We start from the raw sequence: 25,953 nt of genomic DNA, 5'->3' as shown, positions 1-25,953 counted from the left end.
ACAGCCAGAAACTTTCATTGCTGCTGTAATAATTGACACTTGAAAAGGTAACCAAAAGTAGTTATCAGAAATTTCGTACCCGCCGTGGTTGCTCTGTGGCTATGGTGTTAGGCTGCTGAGCACGAGGTCGCGGGATCGAATCCCGGCCACGGCGGCCGCATTTCGATGGGGGCGAAATGCGAAAACACCCGTGTACTTAGATTTAGGTGCACGTTAAAGAACCCCAGGTGGTCGAAATTTCCGGAGTCCTCCACTACGGCGGGCCTCATAATCAGAAAGTGGTTTTGGCACGTAAAACCCCATAATTAAAATTTTTTTTTTTTTTAGAAATTTCGTAAGCAAATGTGGCTGCAGTGAATGCCAGAGTCTGGGCTGGCACGTATCAACAGAACAGACAAAGAATTTCAACAATGTGTGTGTTTGTGGGTGCCACATTATTTCAGGGAAGGTTCGTGAATCGCATTAATTTAAATAATTACTGTTACGTTTCTATCAACGTTCACGATCGTAGCAACAAACTTCTTTGCTGTTAGTAGTGCCTAACCAATTTCTACAGGAGTTGGGAGCAGCTGCTTTTAGTGTTGGCTCTCAAAGGCACGGGGAGTGATTGACCTATAAATGAAGTAAGGAATAAGGAGTTCCTAATATAATTAGAGTTATATAATCAAATAATTATAATTATACATTCTATATATATATTATATAGAATAAGGAGTTCATAACAGTAAGAATGGCTCATAGCCTAATTGGAGAAAGGTAGGTTGACACTTGGTCCCTGGCTGTACATTTGCATTACTGCCAGGACTATCAATTTATGATTATTTTCATGCAGTTGACTTATCCTCGCGTACTTTCACATGAGCATTTCTGCGAAGGCGTTTTTTATATTTTTTTCCAGAGTTAACTTTATGGTTGCATTCGCTACCTAGCACAAAATGCACAGAGTGTGCTATCGTACACAACTTTGAAAGCTGCTGAAAAGCTTGCATGGAGCGTACATACGATGTGCGTTTACAAGGTAGATAAGGGGGAAAATGTTAATGGTGTTCTTTTTTTTTTTTTTTTACTTGTAAGCACACTCGCAGGAGAAGCATATCTATGGTCAAGTGTATTGGTCACTGGTTAAACTTGCATCATCCAATACAACACATTGTGATGGCAGTTGCTTTCCTGCCAAATTCACCACAAATTCGCTTGTGCAGTAGTTGTTTGTCTCTAGCAACTTCCTTGGCCTCCATTCACAGCTCTGAAGCATAGCTTATTGACAACTGCAAGTAGTTAATAATGTCAACATGCCTCTTCCTATGCACAGCTTGTATTGATCAACATCCATGCACATCGGGATTTTTTATTCGTATGGTGCTCGGGTAAGTTTCTGTGAGCTTGACGAACTATGTGGTTAAAACAAGCTGAAACTGGAGTCTTTGGAGTTTGTAAAGCCTCTAGAAAACTCCAAGTGACACTGTAGTTTATTTGGAAACCACTTTTGACTGTGTTAAGCTACCTCCAAATTTTGACGATTTCCTGAACTCTCACACTTAAAACTTCTCATGCAATTTGGAACGGGTTTTTGGCCATGGAAAACAGTACTGCTCATTCAGGATATCAGGCTAGACATGTCAAATATACTTCCTCTGGACATTTTTAAATAATGGCCTCATTGATAAGTTATTTGTGAAAATAGCCCTTTTCCATTGAAGCTGCGCCAGTTTCCACTCATGACCATTAAGGGCTACTAGATGTTAATGTCCCTAATTCCTGGGCTTGGTACCGGGTTTCCTGCATTTAAATTCTTCAGAGCCTACACCACTCCTGTTTTGCTTGTTGCAGTTGTTGCAGTACTGAAAATAAAAGCCACCACCATTGGTGAGCTTCATTGTGCAGGAAAATATAGCACATTTGCAAGCACGTCGATGATAAATATGATGGAAGAAGGCATCACAATGGCTGTCATTGCACATTCTGCACTGGACCATCTCCAGTGCCTCGCGGTGTACTTCCAATGGCAAATGGAAAAGGAAGGCCTCGGTGGTAAAAGAGACTGCGACACTGATAGAAGCATTTTCACATCCCCCTTAACAATGGAGATCTGTGGCCATGTGATTGCCCACATTCCCAGCAAGTTTCTCGTATCAATATCCAACCTTATGGTCATTGAGAGTTGTCACTGAGTGGACACACCTCACTTGATTTAGAGCTACTAAACTTTATTAAAAAAAAACTGAAAAGAAAAAAAAGGTACAGTTGCAGAGTAAGAAAGGATCAAGATATGGATAGAAATTGCAACAGTAACCAGCTGCCTTGGTTTGTTGTTTTGCAGTACCAGATTGTCTTTATCTTAGTGTGCTGCTTTATTATTTTTTGTGTGGTCATTTGCAAATACCTCCATTTTTTTTGTCCTTGTGATAGGAGCATGAAAAGCGGTGCTGGAGTGTTGATTTTAACAAGGTTGACACAAAGATGATTGCTTCAGGATCAGATGACGCAAAAGGTTGGTGGGCGAATATTTTTCCTGCCCGTAATTTGAAACATTGTTTTTCTGTTTTTAACACTTGTGCCCATTGTGAGGCATGAGTTCTCTAGTAACATTTAATTTCATCAATCTTTGACCAAAGAGCTTGAAAGCATTATGTAATGTAAGACTCTTGTTTATGTTGGGATAAGTATAATGAAAACAGTAAAGGGCACAAATGGAATACAAACATAGATATGTTTTGATTGGGAAAACAGGAGGGAAATACACACAAAATTGATTGGGTGAATAATTATCATAAACATAAAACACAAAAAGAAACAATCCGAATAATTAGAATGCTAGGAATAGTGTGGGTTTCTAAAACTGTAAGCAAATGCAAGAGGGTGAGGCATGTTAGAAGAGACAAAATAAGATGGTTCTAGTTGCTACAGGAGCACCAGCTATACTTTGGTCAGAAGATATATGTCTTGAAGGACGAAAAACTGGTGTTTGCACCAGTACAATTACCGCATCATATTTGTGTTTCAAAGTAGTATATGCAGTAGTTCAATGTGCAACCCTCGTGTAGTTTATTAAGTTTGCTTATTATTCCATGTGCTCCATGCATGTCGCAGTATGGTTGGGTAGGCTGTTCTAAAAGCTGATTGCATCAGGAAAGAATAGAGCATGGTATAAGTGTGGCCTTTGATGCAGGTTTTGGAATGACAGTGGCCGATACGGGAGGATGGTCTAAACGGTTCCTTTAATGGCGGATGTTGTGACTTGGGGTTGTAATAGAGGGTGTATAAGAGGCATAGTTGTGAAACGGAGTTGCGTGATGGAAGATAAAGTGATTGCTTTAGGGATGTAACACCAGTTTCTCTAGAATACTTTGATGCCATAAAATGAGCTGTGCCATTTTGAATTGCTCCTAGTCAGCTGGAGACGAGTGCCAGATGGTACATGCATAGCTCTAAGTGTTGAAGCATCTTATGTTGAGACCAGTGCCCTTTATTATATTGAAAATTATTTTTTTTTCAGTGAAGTTATGGTCTTTATCCTGTGACCATTCAGTGACGTCTCTGGAAGCCAAAGCAAATGTTTGCTGTGTGAAGTTCAACCCGGAGTCGAGATATCACTTAGCACTTGGCTCTGCTGGTAGGTTCTTTTCACTTTGGCTATTTGTTTGGAAAAACTGCTTGTTGATAACTCTCATACCAAGAACAGGCAAATAGTTTTTTTTTAGTATAAAGATATCCATAAGGAACCAAATTAACTAATGAATTGTTGTTGAGTACACGATGGGAGACTTGACTCCTGGCTGTGGCAGCCACATTCCTACGGGGGTAAAATGAGATTACGCTGTATGTTGGCCTCAACCTCAGCTGGACAGAATTCAACCAGAGCCCCTTCCTATAGTGGCATTTATACTATAGCCCAGAAAATCTTATGACTTAGTGTTATTACTTGTGAATTAACTTTACTCTTTTCTAAGCATCTGTTTCAAGGAGAAGCACAAACGTTGAGTAGCTACTTTTGTACCTAAATTTGCGTTTCAGTAACTGCATGCAAATTGTCCAACTCAAGGGAACCTTTCACAAAACATTATGTTGGAAAGCAATGAGATTGGCATTTGGCTGTCTAAATCAACACAGTGATTCCTGAAAAGAAAAATCACATTCCTCTATATGGCGATAACACAAGAAAAGACAGAAAAAAAAAAGACAATGTGGAACTCCTTTTTTCCATTTTTTTTTCTTGAGGGGCGACTGGAAACAAATAAAAGTGCTTTTATGCTGTTGGATGTTAAAAATGAATGATATTTTGAGTGACCATTAAGTGTGCAAATAAGATTTGCTAACAGGCTGTTGCACCTTTGGTGTTGCTTTTACATTTACTTGTTTAACCAAGGTTGTCAATTAAGCATGCAGCTGTTCTAATAGCGATTATATTGAATACAACAGGTTCTATGGAAGCTTTCCTTTCAATGGAGGCAACTCCATTTAATTTTGTTCAACATAACTCTATACTCAAATGTGTATCTTTTTTTTTATCTACTAAAATGCTAAAATCTGTATTTTCCATGCAAACCTCAGTACACTGAATAATACCAGTGTACCATGGTAGTATGTAATATGTAGGAACAAAACATTTGCTTCATTTGGTTCACAAAAGGTTGCATATGGGCATGTGTGCTATACGCTGCAGCAAACACAGGTTTTATTTAAGAGAGTTTGATGAAATGCCATTGTGCATTTCATATCTAGTGCTGGCATCACGTCAAGGTTCAAGTGTCAGGATATCGATGTGGAAACAGATCGTATGCGCTTCTTATGCGTGGTGTATGTCCTGTGGAACTTGCTGGTGTTTTGTAATGGTGCAATGCAGGCTTACTTATGTGCTTGTTTTAGAATGGCACTGACCCCTGGTTTTGTTTTGTTCTTTGTGCTTTCCCTTAGAGGAGGATGGATGCTCTAGGCTTGGTATCTATACCCAATACTGTTACTTGCTGCTTGCATTTCTACTAGCATGCGCTAGTGAACTTGATGGCACTGGAGTTGTTAAAGCTTTGCCACTTTTTGCATGAGCACCTCTTTTAGAGTGCACCTCTGTGGTGCATGCTGTTTTTTTATGTGATTACATTTTCTGCAGTTACCAGTGCCTTTAGTTCTGTGACATGCAACTTGTTTCATGGCTTAGCTGCTCTTTCAGTGTTTTGTTTGTTCTTCATTTTCATAGCTGTAATGCACTTGTTTTTTATGTTGCAATCTTTTGTTTCTGTATTTGTGTTGAGGATATTAGTTGAAAGCATGGTGTATTTAGGTGTCTTGTAGCATATCAACTAATCATCAAATGTTAGTGCACATATCATGCAGTGTCTGTGACGACCTCACTTTCCTGATGGCTAGAGCCTAGAATTTGAGGTACTCTCATGTGTTTTGTGCTGCTGTAGCATTGTTAGTATCTACTCGGTAGGAGAGCCAGCACAAAGTTATCAAAAAGCACAGTTCTACAAGCATGTTATGATAATGTCTTCTAGTTCTGGAAGGGCTTGATTATATCTAGTTAGCTGCAGTGCTGCCAGATTTCAGATCAGCAAGCTATTTTCTGGGAATTTTATATGGTGATATATTTTGTTAGTACACTGAAGGTTGCTACAGAGCCTTTCTAGCACTGCTCCATCACTGCTATCATCTTGGTGCATGCATTCGTGGGAATTCTGCGTCACTTGTGCCATATTGATATGCAAATTTGTGCCAAATTGCGCTGAAAGCCGAAAAATGACAGAAATTGCGCCACGCTGTGCTAAAACAGCTTTGGCTCTGTCGGGCATCGGTGAAAGATTTTCAGTGCAGTGCAGGACATTCTGTGGTTGGTCCTCCTTGGGTTGGTGTCGGAGGTCTTGTAAAAGTAGCTTTCATATTCTGGCCGCCAGTGAGCACGTACAGCCGCACCCAATTAGGCCCCCTGAATAAAAGTAAAAGTAGTTGAAATCTTTTATCTTGCTGCCAAAGCTGGCGAACGAGGGCAGGCGGTGAGGTCCACGACTTATCCGCACCTTCCTGTTGGTGGAGCACAGTCAGTTGGTTGTGCTGGCACCATTCCCTTTGAAGCACCAATGGAGCTGCCTGGCCGTTTTGTTTTCCACTTGTCCGTTTCATTTATTCATTTATTTATTAATTTTTTACGAGTGCCTGCGCCATGACAGTTGCTGCTGACAGCAGTGCTCAGCCCTGCGATCGTGGCAATTGCGAATCCTGATATCGCAGCAATTGCAGTGCTGCTAAGCACTATCTCTGTGATCAAAAAGAGCAAACAGGTTATGAGCAGCGAGGGAAGGGGCATGCTGTGAGGGAGATGCTAGGAGAGGAGGAATGCTGCTACTTTCAGCTTATTCAGGTAGCATACACCCAATAAGTCTTAATAGCAGATGTCGCACGTGACTGGAGACAGGTAGGGTGAGGGAGGAAAGGAGGTGGCTGTCCAGGTCACATACTAACACAAATTTTTTTTTTTTGGGGGGGGGGGGGTCAGTGTATGCTTTACCGTGTGTTCCCAGATGTAATGAAAGTGTGGGTATAATGAACTGAGTGCCAATTTGATGACCAAGCTAGACTGTGTTAGTGTGTGGCAAGTTTCATGTAGTAGCTCAGACCTTCTGGACAGCCTGTGTACAGTGAAGGTACAGCACCACTTTGCATGCATTGCTAGTGATTTAGTATAAGAATGGAAGCCAAGGTGCACGGACAGTTATATCCAACAGCTGACAGGTTAAGGTTCAGAGCGCAAGCAGCTACTGTGAACATGAATGCTTGTTGTGCAGCAGAAGGAAGGCTATGCAAACTCATGTGGCATTGCTGAAGAACCAGCTGCTGCTGAAGCTAGGAGGCAACAATAAGCTGTCTGCTTCAGAGCTGAAGGCCACCGCTGAGCCTTATTATCTGAAGCCAGGTGACAACAATGGCTTGTAAAGACAGAAGAGAGGGCCCGTGCAGGCAGGTGCCAGCGGTCATAATCGGAGTGCAGACAGAATATGTACACCTTCGCAACTGGGAATGAATGCTGCTGTTCACCAAAAATCATTTTGGTTACACTTGCGAGATTTCGAATTACTCATTTTTGTAAGATATTTGTCCTGTGCTTTTGGAAGGGCAGCATGCTGATGCTACAAGAAGAGGCACTCTGCAACTTTGGGGTGTATAAGGATTTGCCAGAAACCTGCACCGAGCAATTCATGAGCCAGAAGGTGCACTACAAATCGGGGATTGTTAAGGCTTGTGTGATTTCTTGGCACGAGCTGTGTACCTGACAGTAATTAAATGATCAACCTAAATTTGAGACAAGTCTTGGAATCACTAGGATACCAGTGATGGAACTGTGTGATTTCTTGGCACGAGCTGTGTACCTGACAGTAATTAAATGATCAACCTAAATTTGAGACAAGTCTTAGAATCACTAGGATACCAGTGATGGAACAGTGAGGGAAATTTCATGCGAGTATGGCTGCAAACCCGCGTGAACCAGAATTCATGGAGCAGATATTTATATTAAAGCAATTAAGCCTTGGTGGGAATGCTACAAGCTCTGTGGAGCTGGCTTTGATTGTGAACTAATTCTATAGGCAGCTTGCCAAGACAGAAGCAAAGATTAATTAGCCAATATACTCGCATAAAATGCTATTCTCATAAAAGGACATTAGTAATTTTGTTTGAATGTAACTGATTAATCAGTGATGGACACCTTCCTTGCGGAGAGCTGTACATGACAAATAGTGCCAGCTGAAAGAGTGCTCTTCGTGAACTTCTTGCAAGTGTAGGTCACATAGGGACTGCATAAGTACAGAAAATATTTTTTCACATATGATACTGCGCTATGTATGCACCATGTTTTCGTGCACTTTTCGCCTTGTGGTACAAGTACATTGTATACAAGTGATACAAGTGCAAGTGCTTAGAAGTACTGCTGCTTAGAAATGACTATTAAAAGGTACATGACATAGCATGGGAACCATTTGTGCCATTTATTTTATATACTTGAAAAATGATTGAAACAATGCTGAATTTTCGGCTTTTGATACTGATACATGGAAAGCATTACGGTGTGTAGAATGAAGAGACAAGAATAGACAAAAACATCATAGTGTAGTATGGTGCCTTTTGTTGCTTTCTGTGCCCTTGTTCTATGCACTGCAATATTTTCCATGGAAAATGGTTCACTGAAAGGAAACTGTATTAGTTGGCTCTGTAACTTCTCAATTTTACCCTGTGTTATTGTTCAGTGACATTGATACTGAGGTTATTCTGCATAATGAAAATAGTACCACAAGCAAGAGAATCTAGGAATTACAAATATTAGAAAATGTTCTCCCTACTTGTAGAGCTGTACACATATAATGTTGTTATTACAGCTGAATATTTTGTTAGGTAAGTCAGGAAATTTGGCAGCACAAGCCTTAAGCCTTTCCATGTTATGGATTAGCTCAGCTCATCTGCATGATCCTACCAAAAAGAGCTTTAATAAGTGCAGCTGATTCATTACTATTGTGCCTATTTTTTACTTCCTGGCTATCTAGCCTTGTTTAGGGCTCCGTAAGGAGCCCTAAACAAGTCTATGTAAGGTGAGCAAGTGTGTGTGATAATGGCATGATAATGACTGCATGACATCAATGATAGTGACGATGATGTCAACAGCAACACCTATGCAATGATAACAGTAGCATGGTGGCAAAAAGTAATACGGCGACACAATGACAGGGTGACGATGACAAAAAGTCTACGGAAATACGACAGTGGTGGCCAACCTCGAAGGTAGTGCACTGGAAATTGAAGCCAGACAAGCAGCTGCCCACAAAGTGCAGGATTGAGGCAAAAAATGCTTCGCTGCATATATGCTTCGGTGTCTATCATAGCGAGTAGGGGACAATGTTGATTAAAGTACAGTAAATGTATTCGCAATTTCAAATTTCAGTAATCTTGTGCGACATTCTACATGTACTGTACCTTGTTTAAACTGATGTACTCTGCTGATGTATTGTGCTCCAATGAAAAAAAAAACATTACGACCTGTTTTCTTACCAAGTGGGCCATTCCCAAATGTGGCACAATGTGGGATACCCATTTCCTGTAAAGTGCACACTTGAGGCTTAGAATTCTTCACATTAAAATTGTGGTATAAAGGTTATAAGCTGGGATAAGGTGCTTCAGAAAGGCTGGCCAACATTTCGATAGGAGCATCTATCTTCGACATTAATAGTGGTTATTCTGTGTTTCTTAAATGCTTTAGCTCTGAAGTAAGCCACATTACTTGGTAATTTTCAAGACTATGATGCTGATTAGTTCTGCCTATGCTAGTGTGTTTTTGTGTGCCTATGGCTGAATTGACTCAGCAACACATTGTGTGTTTTCTTATTGGAACTGCAGCTTACAGTTTCTCTCTTTGCTTTTCTCATTAAAAGATCACTGCGTCCACTACTATGACCTAAGAAGTGTGAAGCAGCCACTAGGTGTTTTCAAAGGCCACAAGAAGGCTGTTTCTTATGTCAAGTTCCTCAACACGACAGAGCTGGTGTCTGCGTAAGTTGTTTATGAGCACATTTCTGGCAGATTTGAATCGCGGGTGCTCATTTCATATGAAATAAAACAACATTCAGGGGGTATTACGTGCCAAAACCCCATTTTGATGATGAGGCATGCTGTAGTGGGTGGCTCCGGATTAATTTTGACCGCCTGGGTTTCTTTAACATGCACCCAGTACATGGTACACAAGCATTTTTGCATTCTGCCCCCATCTGAATGCGGCCGCTACGCATTTCGATGGAGCAAACCCACAACCTTGAGCATGGCAGCACAACACCATAGCCACTGAACTACGATGACACGTGCGCAGGGCTTCGCTGTTTGGGCTTCGAGTATTGCAAAAAAAAAGGAATGCACTGATGACAGTACAGGGCATGTGACCTGCTGTCAAGATGATGAAACAAATAGGGGACACCAGAGCTTACCTGTCAGAACATGTGCATCTACGAGGTTGCTATTTAGTATGACTGCAAGCATTCTAGAGTAGTTACTGCCAAATTGAAAGTGTTAAATGCTGTATCACTTGTTACAGCTTTTCTCATGAATAAAAGATCTCGTTACATGTACAGTAAACCCCCGTTAACTTGAAGCTGTAAAAAACCAGAAAATAGTTCGAGATAAGCGTAATTGTGAAAATAGAAGCCCTCTGGCTGTGTGTAGATTGCATGGAGCCTTTCCAAGATACCGTTAGTAATATTTTTGGTCACTTTTATGTGCATCAGCATTGGAAACGTTGGCATCTGTGGGCAGTGGCGTTACTAGAAGTGTGCCAAGACTGCATGCTTTGCACAGATTAAAGAAGACTGATCCTAATGCAATATTTGACGCCAGTTGTCCATGCGTAACCATTTTCAGGCATCCAAAAAGCTGACGTTGCATCTTTCTGCATTGTAATGAATTCCGGAAAACGCTATGGGCTCGCATGGTGACTTCTTTCGGGCGCAGCATGTGGGCTGATCGCACCTTCTCAAAAGTGCTAATCACCTTGCCTAAGGTCGTGATTAATATCTTGTTACCACATTGATGCGTCACTGACAATGTCCTTAATCAGAGGGAAAAAAAAAGAAAGGCCGACTCCCAGCTCACCACTGCTGCGTAAGGCCACAGCAAAATGGTAACGAGCAGCCAATGATAGACAGATAGAAAAGGTGGTGATAGATAGAAAAAAAAGTGGGAAAGTTAAGCAAGGAGTGCAGCCTGGCTGGCGAGTGCAATCGACGCTGCAAACACTGCCTTGTTGTTGTTTTCCTGGTATATTCGAAGATGAGATATCCGGACTCCGGCATCAAATCTTTTGAGATAACATCTGAAAAACACGTGGATTGAAACCACATCCAGGAAAAATATTTTGAGGGTTTGCTGTGATTGGTTACTGGAAAAAACTAATTCAATTACATTAAGTGATCATACACAATAATTGATCAATTACAAGAAATGTAATCACAAGTAATTAAGTGCATGTAATTTGTTAAGCACAAGTCTGGTTGTAGCTGTGCTGGAGAATAACCACTGGTCAGTGACTTGTTGTTTTTCATCCTCAATAGCTTCAGTTATTTAGCACCAAATGAGTGGAATTATGGGCAAACTGCCACCTAATTGGCACACCATTTTGCTGTTGAGCTGTGAGATTGTGCTTAGATTTCAAATATGCAGTCTCATTTGGAGTGATGTTTAGCGACCGAGCCATGGTATTGTGGTTGGTCTCCTAGGCCATGGCAACCGTGGTTTTGTGCAAGGCACAAAAAAAAATATTTGTTGGCCAGTAATACTGACGTTTATAAATATAACACTCAATAAAAAGGTACATACAGTGTGCTACGTGTGCACATATTGAAAGTGGGAGCCAACAAATGAAAATGTAGGAATTCCAGCTAGGGCGTAGCAGACAAGAAAGACTAGTCCTCTTGCTAATGCTACTAAAGCGCTCCTCAAAGTGCTGCCATTGGTTGCATATGAGGCCAATGGCTGAAAGCTACTAGTGATGCCATGCTGCGACTGTAAAATAAAACCGGACAACATTGCAATTTATAGGGTGGCATACAAACAGGCTGCAGTGTTAAGCTTCAGTTTTAACATTGAAAAAAAAAATCATTTTGTTTTGTATGTAAACCAGATTTGCTCTAATTTTCATTCTTGAGGTATACGATCTAACATTTTACTGGTTTGTACTACCAATGTTTTTTTTCCTCCACCCAGTTCCACTGACAGCCAACTGAAGCTGTGGAATATCAGCAACCCCCACTGCCTCCGATCATTCAAGGGGCATCTCAATGAGAAAAACTTCGTTGGCCTTGCAACTGATGGAGATTACGTGGCATGTGGTAAGATTGATGCAGGTCTTTATGTGTGTGTGCGTATAAGCGAATACAGTTGCACCTGAAATGTAACTAGGCAGCCAAGTTGCAGGAAAGGAAATATATACAGAAAAACTTTGTTAATTCAACCCTCAGTAATTTGGAAAATCTGATAATTCAGACTCGTCCTTTGGTCACGACAAGTGTTTACATTATTTAATGGCATCAAACTGTTGTTAATTCGGTCTTATTTGGCGACACACTGGTTAATTCGTACGACCCTGCAAGCACACCATGCGTGGAGTGCCACAAATGTGCAACACAAAAGAGTAAAAGCACCGCTAGCATTCAACCAAGCGAAGCGGCGAAGTCCGCATCGCCATAGTCATCAGCGGGAACTGTACCAGAATGAAAAAATGCTTTGTGCCTATTTATGCCTTTATAGCCTTTATTCTTGCACTTACTGCCATGCTTGACACCGCGTCGGCTGCGTGCGTTTAGATCTGCCATCCATGATCGCATCGGTAGAGACCATGGCTCATCCACATCCATTGTGACAAACAGTTTCTTTTTACTGAGTTTGTGTTGGGCGCTCCAAAACTGCATGGTCGCCAATTTCTTTACTCCATGTTGCTGTCCATGATCGGGTTAATAGTGAGCACTGTTTTGTTTGCAGTGGTTGCAGCGAGCAGTAGTTTCGTTTTCACAGTACAGTGTCACAAACACGGCAGAAGCTGTTGAGGATGGCCAATTCTGCTGTGGCCTACACGCTGGCATCAAACCTGTTGACTACATAGCAATGGACGGGCGATGTGTTGCTGACCAGTGCTCTGGCAAAAAAGTAATAAGGATATGCGTGGGGTAGTGAAAAGCATTTCTCAGATGAAAACTGCGTTGTGACTGCACTGTGAAGGAAGTCTTGAAGCCCGTGCCGCTGTGTGCGCTAATCAACCATGAGATGATGAAAATTGCAGCTTCCACACCGCTTTCATGCAAAGTAGAAACAGGATTTGTGGATTCATTCAGTAAATAAAAGCATGTCGATGTTGTAAACATTTGTTAATTGTTCTTACCCTCGATAATTTGACAGTCAGTTAATTCGGACATCCTGTGAAATCCGAATTAAGAGAAAGCTTAAGCTCAGGCCGAACGTCGACGCTGCCTATTCGAATACATGTAAAACACAGAAATGCTTTTCTGAGATAACCCCTTGACCGATTTTAATGAAGTTTGTTGCAATTGAGAGAGAAAGTTAAATCCTAGTGATCGTTAGCAGCAGAATTTTGATTTAGGGCTTGACTTATTTTACAAAAATTGCTGAAGACCGGTAAGGTTGAGAAAATTAAAATCCTGAAGTTTACAGATCCATAACTCTGCACCAAGAGCAGATACTGCACTTCAGTAAACTGCATTCATTAGAACATCCAAAGCAGACAAATTTGATATTGTTACACTAAAGTGACGGGAAGAACGGAGGAAGAGGAGAACGAAGTGCGCTTGTCTTTGCAGCGGCTCGGTGTTGGCACGGCCCAATTTTCATCACTTCATCTTTAAATAAACACACCCCATCGTAACAGTTTTGGTGGACGGTGCAGGGTAAAACAACGGCGCCCAGGACCGCTCCAAGATCAGCTACGATTCACGCCATAGGAATGTGTCGTACAACAAAGGGGACATAGTATGGCTTTGCACACCACTTCGCAAGCGCGGCCTGTGCCAGAAGTTTCTGGCTCGTTACACCGGGCCTTTCGTCATCACGAATCGCCTAAGTGATGTGACCTATTCGATTGCTCGTCTCGTTTCTAATGGCTACCGTTCTAAGAAGACACAGCTTGTTCATGTCGCCCGCCTGAAATGCTGTCATGCCCATGACTCCGAGTAGACATAACAGTTACTCGCCCAGCGGGCTTCGTCTGTGAAAGGAGGAGTGCTATGCTAAGGCGACAGGAAGAAGGAGGAAGAGGAGAACGAAGTGCGCTTGCCTTTGCAGTGGCCCGGTGTCGGCATGGCCCCTTTTCATCAATTCATCTTTAAATAAGCGCACCCTATCGTAACAATATATTAACTTTTGTCTTAATTTTGTGTAAATTTGTTATAATGTTTACAAAGGTTTCGCAAAAGTTCTACTTGCATATCAATGGTCTGTTTAAGAGCCATATATAATACATCAATTTGGTCTGCTTTAGAAGTACTCTTAGATGCAATATACAGAATTGTGATATCGTTTTTTATTGCTGAGTAACAGAGCTGTAAACTTGATAGTTTCGTTTTCTGAAAATTTGCAATTTTCAACAATTGTTCTAAAAAAAATGACAGCCTAAATCAAAATTCCACTTTCAGCGATCACTAGATTTCAACTTTTTCTTTTTAGTGCGACTAACCTCAGCAAATTTGGTCTAGTGGTTGCCAAAAATAACAATTTCTCTTTTCCTATGTATTTAGATACGAGCCTCCAGGCTAAAGCTTCCTATTATCAAGGCTTTACTGTATGTATATATTTTCTGCATCAGCTGAAAGGCCCACACTCTACAACGACAAATTGTAGTGCAGAAACAAGCTGACATACAGAAAAAGAGCTGCCGACAAAGTCCTAATGATGTCGAACCAACAAGGTCATACAGACACTTCCTTATACACTTCATTTTTGGTATATATGTACATTAATTTAATTTGCTGTCCTGGTTTACCAAACTGTACACACGCAGCTGGAACTCAACCTTATGGAAGTCCATGGTGATCTGAGTTATTTATTATTCTAAGTCTAAAATTGTGAGAATGCCAAGTAAAATGGGCAGTTTATTAGGCAATTCCATTTACATACATTACGTACCTGAAGTTTGCTGTTATGCACTTGTCATGTGTTACAACTACACCCATTGTCTCCACATTTCCTTTGTGGTAGCCAGGAAACTGCATCTGTGTGTTGATTGGGTACCTTTTTTTTTCTGTAGGCTTGCAATGTGGAGTCAGAAGAAATAGCATACAGTAGCCAGTCAACAATAATGTGGGAATCGGCATAAAACATTATACCGTGTACTTTCTTGTTGTTGAGTGGACTTGATGTTGCCAGGTGACACAAAATGTTAACACTGTACTGCTTTGGTGTGTTTGCATTTAGGCTATGTTCAGTTGGTTTGTTCTCCAAACATGCTTTTTAAAAAATCTACATATTTAAAAACAGCCTCCTGTGGCAGATGGGACACTTTCATCTTTTCATATACCCTGAAGTGAAACTTAAGTTGTGTTAATTAGTGGGACATTTTTAACTAGCTAATTGGACATTGCAATTTTTGATGCAAGTAGGGTTCACATCTTCCAAGTAATGCAGCTGAAGGGTTGAAATTGAATTATATGCTGTAGGTGATGTTTTGAAGATCTGTTCAGATTGAAAATGAAAAGCAATATCTGATTAAATGTTAGTGAATTTTGATTGAACAGTTTATCATTGCTGTGCCATAACTTCTTATGTTTACAGGGTGTCTAGAAACCGGGAAAACCGGGAATTCTCAGGGATTTTGAGTAGTCTGGGAATATTCAGGGAAAACTCAGGGAATTTGTGCTTCTATCAGGGAAAATTAGCTGTAATTTTATTGAAAGGGAATAAAAGTCGCGCTAATGCGCGACTTTTAACAGCGGAACAGTAACAGCGGAATCGTAACGAATCGTCTTTGACGCCCTGCGGTCGGCTGGAGGAGTTGCCAGTGTACAGTCAGCGACCGATTTTGCGGACGCCCGTTTTTTCGGACGGCTTCGCGGCACCACCACGTACCCCATAGAGTCAATGTTTAAGAACGTCTGAAATGTCGGACTCAAGAACCCTTCGACGTCTAATTTTCCGGACTTTTTGCCGTGATCGCAGGTCTGCAACGGCAGTAATCAAAGCCACCACGGCCGCCATTTTGATTATCTCGCCGCCTCGAACCGGCGTTGTCGCACGCAAATCCGCTTGCAGCCGTAGCCACCACTGCGGTAACGCTAGGCCTAGCTGCTTCAACGTCCGGTGCCGTGTTTTTCATTGAAAGAATGCGCCGCTGCCAGCAATGACATCGACTCCGCCTTTGTAATCCTCGCGATTGGCTTCGAAGCTCCGAATGCACGGCGTGTTGCATAATACCGGTTCCCTAAAGTCAGCCTCGCCTCAATACGGCAATATCACGCGGTGAAGCATACGCAAAGTATTGCGGTGAAGCTTAAGTGTAGGAAGGGGCAATTGTCACGGGACACAGTATGTATTCCTTAATTATACACGCGTGCATGCGCCGTCTCCTGTCACAGTACGAGCACCGATATGCCTAATAAGTGTTCTGGCAGGCCTTCAGAGCTTTTTCGGACGTGCTTGTGTTGATTTGAGCCACTAAGGGCTCTAAAAGACTTGCATTCACTTTTTCGGACTGCCTGATTTTTCGCACGTTTTCGCGGTTCCTAGGGAGTCCGAAAAATCGGACGTTGACTGTACAACTGACCAAGAGGATGCTTTAAGTGGTCCGTGGGGTGAACACACGGTGGATGGAGGACGAGAACAGAAAGGACTGACGCATTGAGGAATGAACGGGAAAAGAAGCATGTCGCCGCTTCTTTGAAGAAGCTTGAGCTCAAGAAACAAAGTGTTGGCTGACGACGATATGCAGGTGTCCGTCATTCAAAAAGTAAAATAAACTGCAGTAAAATCCAACACTGAGGTGTTGTGCGCAGATTGAGAATATGCCAGGACAGTTGAGGTTGACTTTCCAGCTGCTGAGAGAGCATCTCACTTATGACAAAGTTTGGGCCTCATACCAATGAGCGTGCTATCAGCTGATAGAAATAAATCATATTCAAAAATATTTGCTTCTATATGCATCTACTTTTTATTCGTATTTCCAAATGTTCGTCTTAATTTGCAATGGGTTTTACTGTTTCTTTGAAGATATTTTATTCACTTTACATTTTACTAACCCCTCTCTTCTGTTTTCTTTTTGAATAAAATAGACACTACTCCTTACTATTCAAACTGGATTAAGTCGTTTTTAAAAATTTTTTTAGCAGGCTTACTAGAGAGTGACAGCATCGGGCGACATAGTGTCCCCAGCACATCTTGACATTAAATAAAGTTCTGTGTCACTCAGGGAATTTTGCAAAGGCACTCAGGGAAAACCTGGAAAACGCAGGGAATTTGGAAATGTCAACTTGGTAAACACCCTGGTTTGTCTGTGCAAATAAAGTGTTCCTTAAAGGGGCCCTGAGACATTTTTTTAACATAGTAAGAAAACATTGCCAATCTGTCATAGAGGCTGCTGCGAACATGTGAGCCAAATACTACTGCACTGCATGCTTCAAAGAACTTACAATCTACTGTCATACACAGCAAACAATCGCTTGCACTCGATTCCACAATGTCCTCATGCAGCATCATCAAAAGCAGCTGGCTCACCAATGCTATTGGCTGAATTCGTGATAGCGAGAGCATTCTCAGTAATACATAATTGCTTATTTTGAGTTAAATAAATTAAAAAGATATGTCTGTGATCTCAAAAAGACAGGAAAATAATTTCATCTTTGCACTGCGCATAGTTGTGTCCTGCGTATGGCCTCCGAGATGGCAGCCGCAGGCTGCGTATTGTAGTATACGGTGGCCGCCACATTTGCTGCTACAAGCCCTTTCATTGCTGCGACATTCAACTCCTGGCCAGGGCTTTGCCCCCTCGACTTCTCCACTGTGTAGCTTCCAGCACGCTACTGAAGTTGAAAGGAAAGAGAGAGCTGGGTATCGGTGCAATAACTCTACTTATAGTTGAAGGATATGAAAACTTGTTTGCGGCATGAGATTCATGAGACAACAATCTTTAATAGTGAGGCCATTCTATGATTAGTTAGAAAAGTGTTCAGGGCCCTTTGAAAATTGATTTTTTTCTCTACTGCACTTTTTTTAAGTTACTTACACAAAGATACACAAAGGGAAATATTAAGTTAATTCGATAGCTTATCAGCATAGAAGTCTATCAACATTTTATGGGTGCAAATATATGACACTGCATAAGAAACTGCCACTGAACATCCTGATGCTGCTACTCAATTTGAGTCACCCGCGCGAAAACCAAGGCCATGACATAATCTCCGCGTAACCACCTCTGCCACTATCTGCAAATCAGCCACACCTCTCTCAACTCGCATTGGTGGTGTCCCTTGAGTTGCCCGCTTCCTGCCTTGGCTCCATTCCTGGCTAGTGGATGGCACCAGCCTGACGTCACACCACACGTCACCATGACTGGGCTAGAGGGGAAATGCATGGACTCTTCTTACGCCTTGCGCTTCGGTGCTAGTTCCCACTTTTCACTGCAGATGGATCACGGCGCTGTCACCCTGCCCTTTTCGGCTAAGCTAACTGTACAGAATCACGGCCAGGCCAAAGGAGGAGACGGAGGGGGGGTGGGGTGAAATTAATCTTCCGGCCATTCCGACCACTTTTTTTCGTGTGTGCCTTTGACACTGTCCCAACTCCTCTCAGCTGGGATGTAGGGCAGGGTCGAAGCGTGCCCACTCCGCGAGCGATGCAACTACTTGTCAAGACACCAACCCATTGTTCCACTGATGGGAGCGCAGGCCGTATCAAAGAGCATGCATCTCCCCTCTAGCCCTGCCGTGGCATCATATGAGAGAGGTACCACACTCCACAGCATGTGGTGCCACTTTGATTTTAGATTTTTATTTTCTTGCTTACATAAGCACTGTTATTGCTACGAGTGATGAATTCATTTATTAAAGAAGCCTAATCTTTCAATCAAGCTTGACTTAATATTTTCCTCTAGTAAGGCTAAAGGCTAATAATAAGTCAAGCAAGGTTAGTGTTTGAGAATGTCTAAGGCATCAATATTATTGTGAACAGAGCTTTAGTAATGAAGAAGTTAAAGTAAATGCAGGACACGATTAGGGACTCCACCAGGACATTCAAATACTAGCCCGATGACGAAGGCACTCCTCATTATATAATTTTGTCACTAGTACTCAACAACGCGTAATAAAAGATCATTGTGTTGTATTGTAAGATGAAAGAAAATATTACTGGTTCAGTTCTGTTTGATTTGAAAAAAGAACTCTGTTGATGTTACCATTGACAACAATGTAGGCGTTTGAAAGGTCTCGTTTTCTCCACTCTACGCTGGCCGCGCTTTTGCGTTTCAGTAGTTTCGTTATTGTGTAGTGCTGCGCTGGTTTTGCTGGCTCATGAAACTTGCACAACTGCAAGTAGCAGAGAATGCCACACCCATGCAATGTCATGGGATTCCCGAACGGTCCACACCACATGACCGAGAGCAGCTGCAGTGGTGAATCCAATTCTCTGTCTTGGCTCAGTTTCTCTATGGCTGTGCGTTTGTGTATTGCACAGAAAACCGCCGCACCGTCTGTCAGGTGCAATTTTACTCACCGATAGCAGTAAAAGGCAGTGATGGTATATGCAAAATCACCACTCCCCGCTCGGGGGGCGATTTGAATTTTGCTAAATCTATTCGGATCCTTTAGATTTAATTTTCTCGTAAACTAAGTATTTTCTTGGCACAAAACAAGCGCTGCGATGTTTCTAGAATGGTATTTTAACAGTCCATGTTGACATAGTATTTGCCTTCAGTGTTCGTTTAAGTCTGCTAAAAACCCGCCACAGTAGTGGACCAACGGCTGTAGTCTGCTGCATAATGTGAGGTTGCCAGTTTTATTTCTCGGGGCTGTGGCCACATTCTAAAAGGAGCGGAATGCAAGAATGCTCATGTGCCTTGCTTTGGGTGCACATAAAAAAAATCTGATCTCTAGAGTCCTCTGTTACAGCGTCTCACACTCTTGTGTGTTGCTTTCGGATGTTGTACCCTATCAGTCAGTTACAGCCTTCGTTGAAACACTTGGCATGTTGGTGATGCAGTAAAAATTCACTTTGTGTTTGCAGCTACTTTTGCACATGACATAGACACCCAGTGCGTACTTTTTCTTTTGCTCAGCATTTAATGGCACACAAAACACACACGCACGCACACAGTAAAGACTCGATATAACGAACTTGAGTATAACAAAGTATTCAACTTTTCATAACCTCTTGTCCATAGAACACCATGTATTTAGAACCGCAATGTAATGAAGTATGTGTATATGCAATTTCAATATAATAAAATTTCACTGCAGCCACAAAGGAATGCCAAGACAATAAATGGAAACTTGCGCGGATGCAGATGGTCAAATGATTGAATTACAAGCAGTTGTTTGCAAACGCACCTCTTAAATCGCGCGCCGAAGTGGAGCCGCATCATGTTCCGTATAAGTCCAAGTGTGATAAGATCCTATTGGGCCCCGCGTACTGTGTGCTTTCAGTGCGAGTGAAAGTGTGTGATTGTGAGAATAAAGATGGTGGCTTCATGAGTGCTGCCTTCCGGTGTGAGCAAAGGGAAAAAAGGGGGAGGGGAGCGAGCTTACGGTAACGTGATCAAGCGCCCACACGAGGGGACGGAGTGGGAAGTAGGCGCGCATCTCGGCTGTGGTTGCGAATAGCTGTAAGCGCGGCTGAGTGCATACACAGCCACACATCCTGCTAAAGAGATAATCTGCCGCATGTGCAAAGAGTCTTCAAAGTGATCTGCGATGTTTGCAGAGTGCACGTAGTGCCGGTAGCTTCGTATACGCTTTGCTTTTAACGCTTTGTTCGCATTGAAGCGAGAGATGCAGGAAAGTCAATTGACTTGCTGCTGCCGCGATTCCTCACTCCAGCTTTTTGACAGGGAGTTTCCGCGCTAATTGAGCGAGATGGGTTAATGTTTACCTGTGCACATGTGACACCATGCTTGTTAATTTAGTTAAAACGCGTTGGCGGGCTAGTTGGTTTTAATCCATGATAGAATGTGTAAGCACGACTGAACAAAGACATAGAAAGAGGCAGGCATAACGATGGCGCTGTCTCTGTGTGTCCGTTTCTTTCTGCACCCTCTTTCAGTCATGCTTACACATTCTATCATTGTTAATTTAGTTAGTAAGTGAATGTTTACAAGTTTGTACAGCCGACAAAAATACTATCCTTACTTTGTACAGCTATCTACTAATTTGCTATCACAATTGCTGCTTCACCTTTTGGGCGGAACAGCGACTTTTTTCGATTGCCCAATAATGCAGAAAATCCTGCAGCCCCTTTCCATGTAAAAAAAATTGATCGGTGACTGTACTTATTTGCATAAAAGGGCGAATTTCAGTACAATGAAATTTCGATATAGAAATGAAAACTTGGATTTTACTGGCTTTGTTATATCGAGGTTTAACTGTATTGACTTAATATCGAGGTTTTACTGGATTAACTGTATTGACATATACGTATATTGAGGAAAGGAGTACACTTATCTAGGTCACTTACTCACAGGGGACCCTGATCATGAGAAAGAAATTTACAGAGGAATAAAATGGGTTGGCACACATACGGCACGCATTGCCAGATCCTGACGGGAGCTTACCACTGTCATTGAAAAGAAAGGTGTACAATCACTGCATTCTACCGGTGCTAACATATGGGGCAGAAAATTTGAGGTTGACAGAGAAGCTCGAGAACACGTTAAAGAGCAACTTCGGCGATTTTTTGACCATGTCAAGCTAATGGAATATTTAGGTTCCCAAGACCCTCCTGTCACACATCTGATAGTAGAATTGTTCCACAAATTCAAACATAATGTTAAATAAGCAAAAAAGTGCAAAAACGAAACCGAAACCTGGAAAAGCAGCCGAGCAATCCTCTTCGTGTGATGTCACGAGTGTCCCCAGAGGAGAAGGCGTGCAAGGCATGCCAGTCTTGCCCGCTGAGCAAACGAAACCAGCGAAAAGCAGGCGCTCAGCTGATTCGTGACCATGCCGGACCTTTTGTGTCAACGTCAGCTGCACCAGCTCTTGGCATCTGTCAAATATTGACAGTTATAATTCTGACGAATTCGACAGCGACAAATTGCCATTCGCATTTGACCCGCCACCACGAGAGCCAGCGCCCATGCGCTACATATGATACTGCAAAATGAAAACCAAGGGAACCACTGATTTTATACGTGCTGCTTGCTATCTTAGGTGTTCTACCCCTTCTCAGGGAAGTGCTTCGCATGCACGCTGCAAGATGTGGAGCACAATTTTCCACATTTGTATCCCACAAGAACACCGCTGACGGTCCAAAGCACCGACCAGTGCATTCGTTTACATTGGCAGGTAGAGTGGCCACTCCTCATTCACTTGAAACAAAATGCTAGCCGCTCATCAGTCATATCAATTAATGTCAGAACACATCAATACAGGCAGATTTTGTGCATGTAAGCACTGTTGCATCACTCCGAATCGTGCTGCTATGAGCGGCCACACACCTTCGAAAACAGCGAGTGGGAGACCCTAGTACGGGAGCGTTGTTGTGCTGCCTACTTATCCTCCTTCGTATTCTCTTCATGCACGCCATATGTTCCGTAAAGTAGACACAGGTGAGGACTTTGGGCATATGATCGTTCGTTTAGAGAACGCATAGTTTTCTTGCGGAAACGCAGATGTAAGAATTGACGCTGTTGGCAGCTGAACGAGGTGGTTGTTTACACTGCTGTATCGAAGGGGCCCTACGCTTGCTGCCCATTTGGGATACGAGGCAAGCAGTGCACCTCGGAAGCTAAATAGTGAGTCCGCATGACAATGCATAAAAATACGCCCATATTCGTAGTTGCATTTAATTTAGGGAAGTGCCGGTGAGTGCGGCTTGAAGCTTTCTATCGAAAATGGCAACGTACCGATGTCGATACTGCTCTGTGTCGTCGCTTCTCACTTTTTGTGTGTGCACTCTATGAAATGAGAAATGGTTTATTTCAAATCCATATGGTCAAAACTGAACTACAGAAGGAATTTTATTCATCCTGATGGCTTAATTAGCTTCAGGTCAATTGCTCAGGTCCGCCAGCAGTAGATTCATAAACTACGCCACTGTGACATATAGGCTTAACCTTGGCTGAATGCGGTCGGCATCGGCTTAAACTGTGTGCAGATGGCGAGGGCTGAAGTTCGCGCAGCCAACAACGCAGCACCACTTGCCTCCCATCTCTTGCCCGTCTACAGGGAACGCAACTTCTCAGGACAGCAACTTCTCATGCCATGCACTAGCTCGTGATCGTCGCCTCCTCGATGCTCTCGTCGCTGTCGTCTGCATGATCCCGGCATGCTCTGCATAGAACAATTCTGACGTCGTACACAATGTGGCCCGTAACTGAGGAGGAAGTAAGGTAGGGTGTTCGAGGCAATAAATTAAATTTATTTGTAAAAAATCTGTGCAACTCTCAAACCCGACTTTTTGAGGACATGCTGGAATTGTGCAGAGGAACGTACCCAGCGAATTTCATCGACATCCATTGACATCTAAAAATCGCCAAGAGTTGCCCTTTAAGAACCGTGCAAAGAGTGATGGAATGAAAAATGTTAGGTGTAATGTTAAGAGACGGGAAGAGAGTGGTGTGGATCAGAAAGCTAACGGGGATAGCTGATATTCTGATTGATGTTCAGAGAAAAAAAAAATGGAGCTGGGCAGGCCATGTAATGCATAGGATGGATAACTGGTAGACCATTAGCGTTACAGTATGGGTGCCAAGAGAAGGGAAGTGCAATCAAGGACGGCAGAAAACTAGGTGGGGTGATGAAAGGAAATTTGCAGGCGCACGTTGGAACCAGTTGGCACAGGACAGGGGGTAATTGAAGATCGCAGGGACCTGCAGTGGACATAAAATTAGGCTGATGATGATAATGACTGTGAATGGAAAAATTTGAAGATGCATCATGTACGACTCTCAATTTATTTTCATTTTTCATACAGGAAGTGAAAACAATGCTCTGTACATTTACTACAAGGGGCTGTCCAAGCAAGTGCTGACATTCAGGTTTGACGTGGTACGGAATATCTTGGTGAGTGCAGAACCCACCTTCAGGTGGGAAGGCATGGCATATTCAGCTGATTTTGTTTTTTGTTTGTGTGATTTAAGGAAAAGGACAAAAAAGAGGAAGACAGCAATGAGTTTGTCAGTGCTGTGTGCTGGAGAATAGTAAGTTACGGTGTTTGCAACTAACTCTGCTATGCTACAGTCTTCATTTATGTCTTTATAGGGCTCCAGTGTAGTGGTAGCAGCTAACAGTCAAGGAACTATCAAGGTATGAAAGCTGGTTTTCCTCTCACTTATACTTCAGCTCTTATCGAAATTTCTTGCTTGTTTTCTTGCAGGTGCTAGAGTTGGTATGAAAGCTGAACTTCTGGGCACCTTGTTCGAGTTCAGACACCGTCACACCATGCAGTTGCACAGTTATACTCTTTGAGTTAGAATGTGCTGCTTAGTGACTTTTATTTTTGTGTACATACTGTATTCGTTTACCTATACATTTTGTTTTCCCATAAATGTTGTTTTCCATGTGTGGACAAAATAAATGCACTGAACATGTTGTAAAAACAAATCTTGTAAAGCTGTGCAAATCATTTCGTGAATGATGTGCAACGCTTGCGTGAGGAAAAGGTAGCCTGGAAAACGTGACCATACCTTATGCATTTACGGTCTAGTGGGGGTGAGTGTCTGCTGGGGGGCCAGATGAACAGCGGCCTGTTTATTCAGTGGCTTTATGAGCTAAAGGCTGTAAATAAATTGCAAACTTCTGCCTGCAAGAATGACGTTAATTAAGCAATTTTTGTTTTCTAATTATACTTCCTGCTCACACTTCTACTTTACCAGTGACTCAGAGGCCTCTTAGTAAGCCTTCATTGTGAGGTCGGCCATTACTGTATTTGTACACTTATGGTATGACCTTGCACAGTTATGTGATTGAACATTAAGCCACCTAAAAAAAAAAATGAACATTCCGAATGAGCACATGATACAAGAGTTCCATATTATACATAAGTACAGAAGTCGTACACAATTTTACACAGATGTCTCTAAGACAGCACGTGGATGGGGGGTTGTGATTAAAAATAGGGAAAGGAGTGTTAGGTTACCTCACTTTGCCTTGGTTTTCAAAGCGTTCATGTGGCAGTAATATATATATATATATATATATATATATATATATATATATATATATAATTACCGAAAAGGATATAAAAGCCATTTTATATACTGATTCATGAACTGCATTAAAGGCCCTCCACTTAATGTTTGAGCATGAACCCATACTTCATATTTTAAGAATGCTGTTTTCTAAGTCAAGGTAGAGTTTCTGCTGGGTCCCAAGCCATGCAGGGATACCACACAATGAAAAGGCTGATGAATATGCATCTGTACCAATTAAAGACGGCATTTAAATAATTCAGCAGGGCTTTGGCATCAAAATGGCAACATGATAGGGACTCTAACACAAGTAACAACATCCACCTGACTAAACCTGTGCTTGGTGAATGGAAAGCATCCCAATACAAAACAACTTTTATTTAAATTCATACTATGCCGACATTGAGTACAGCACATGCCTCACACAATCTTTTACTGACAGGAAGAACAACCAGCATGGGACAAATGCCACGGATCCACCTAATGCTATACAAGGGGTCAAATACTATCACGAATTATATAAACTACACATACCTTGACACACCACTTTAATTTTAGCATATGATCCACTTGCTCAAAGTCCTGAACTTCTTAGACAAAACTTGATTCTTTAATAAGGTTAATGCAGCTGTTTCTGCTTTGATGTTATGGATTATTTAACACCTGGCGGCTCGTGCAGCATGGCCCAAGTCGCTTTGCTGCTGTCTGTTTGTGTGTTACAAGCCTGTGATGTCATCTCTTCTGGCAGGAAAGCGGCTGCTCCGAGAAAAAGGGTGTGTAGGCTTTCATTTGGATTTCCAGCCTCTTTTGTGGCCTACATTGGTGTAATGATTTGCAGTGCCCCAACCTGGTGAGGGGCACTTTAAGGATGAAGTTCGTGCAACTAACATGAAATATTGGTCTTGTTGGTATACTTGGGGAACATATGGGTAACGCAGCAAAATGAGTATGAGCAATTCCTTTTGTCCTAGTTTTTGCGTCCTACCCAAATCATTTATACGTGTGAGTAGTACAAGATGAACTGATAGAATACTGAATTTGTGATTGGCTTCTTTCTACACAAAGGAACCAATTGCGATAGAGAAATTTGACCC

General features: G+C 42.1%; 1 protein-coding gene across 3 annotated transcripts in view; it reads left to right on the top strand.

The window, feature by feature from the left end:
* LOC142583645 (E3 ubiquitin-protein ligase COP1-like) overlaps positions 1-24,272 on the top strand; it is a 56,442-nt gene extending 32,170 nt beyond the window's left edge. For 2 of the 3 annotated variants that reach the window (XM_075694151.1, XM_075694140.1), the window contains exons 14-21: positions 2,410-2,491; positions 3,497-3,613; positions 9,411-9,528; positions 11,728-11,852; positions 23,644-23,732; positions 23,810-23,869; positions 23,931-23,975; positions 24,046-24,272. In XM_075694151.1, coding sequence (XP_075550266.1) covers positions 2,410-2,491; positions 3,497-3,613; positions 9,411-9,528; positions 11,728-11,852; positions 23,644-23,732; positions 23,810-23,869; positions 23,931-23,975; positions 24,046-24,063 — 654 coding nt within the window. In that variant the 3' untranslated portion in view covers positions 24,064-24,272. The remainder of the gene's footprint in view (positions 1-2,409; positions 2,492-3,496; positions 3,614-9,410; positions 9,529-11,727; positions 11,853-23,643; positions 23,733-23,809; positions 23,870-23,930; positions 23,976-24,045) is intronic. The other variant, XM_075694147.1, reaches the window with a different exon arrangement.
* Positions 24,273-25,953: the final 1,681 nt, after the last annotated feature.

Source organism: Dermacentor variabilis, chromosome 1 (genome assembly GCF_050947875.1).
Source record: "Dermacentor variabilis isolate Ectoservices chromosome 1, ASM5094787v1, whole genome shotgun sequence".
In the NCBI taxonomy this organism is placed as follows: Eukaryota; Metazoa; Arthropoda; class Arachnida; order Ixodida; family Ixodidae; genus Dermacentor; species Dermacentor variabilis.
This window is presented reverse-complemented; position numbering and strand designations above follow the sequence as displayed.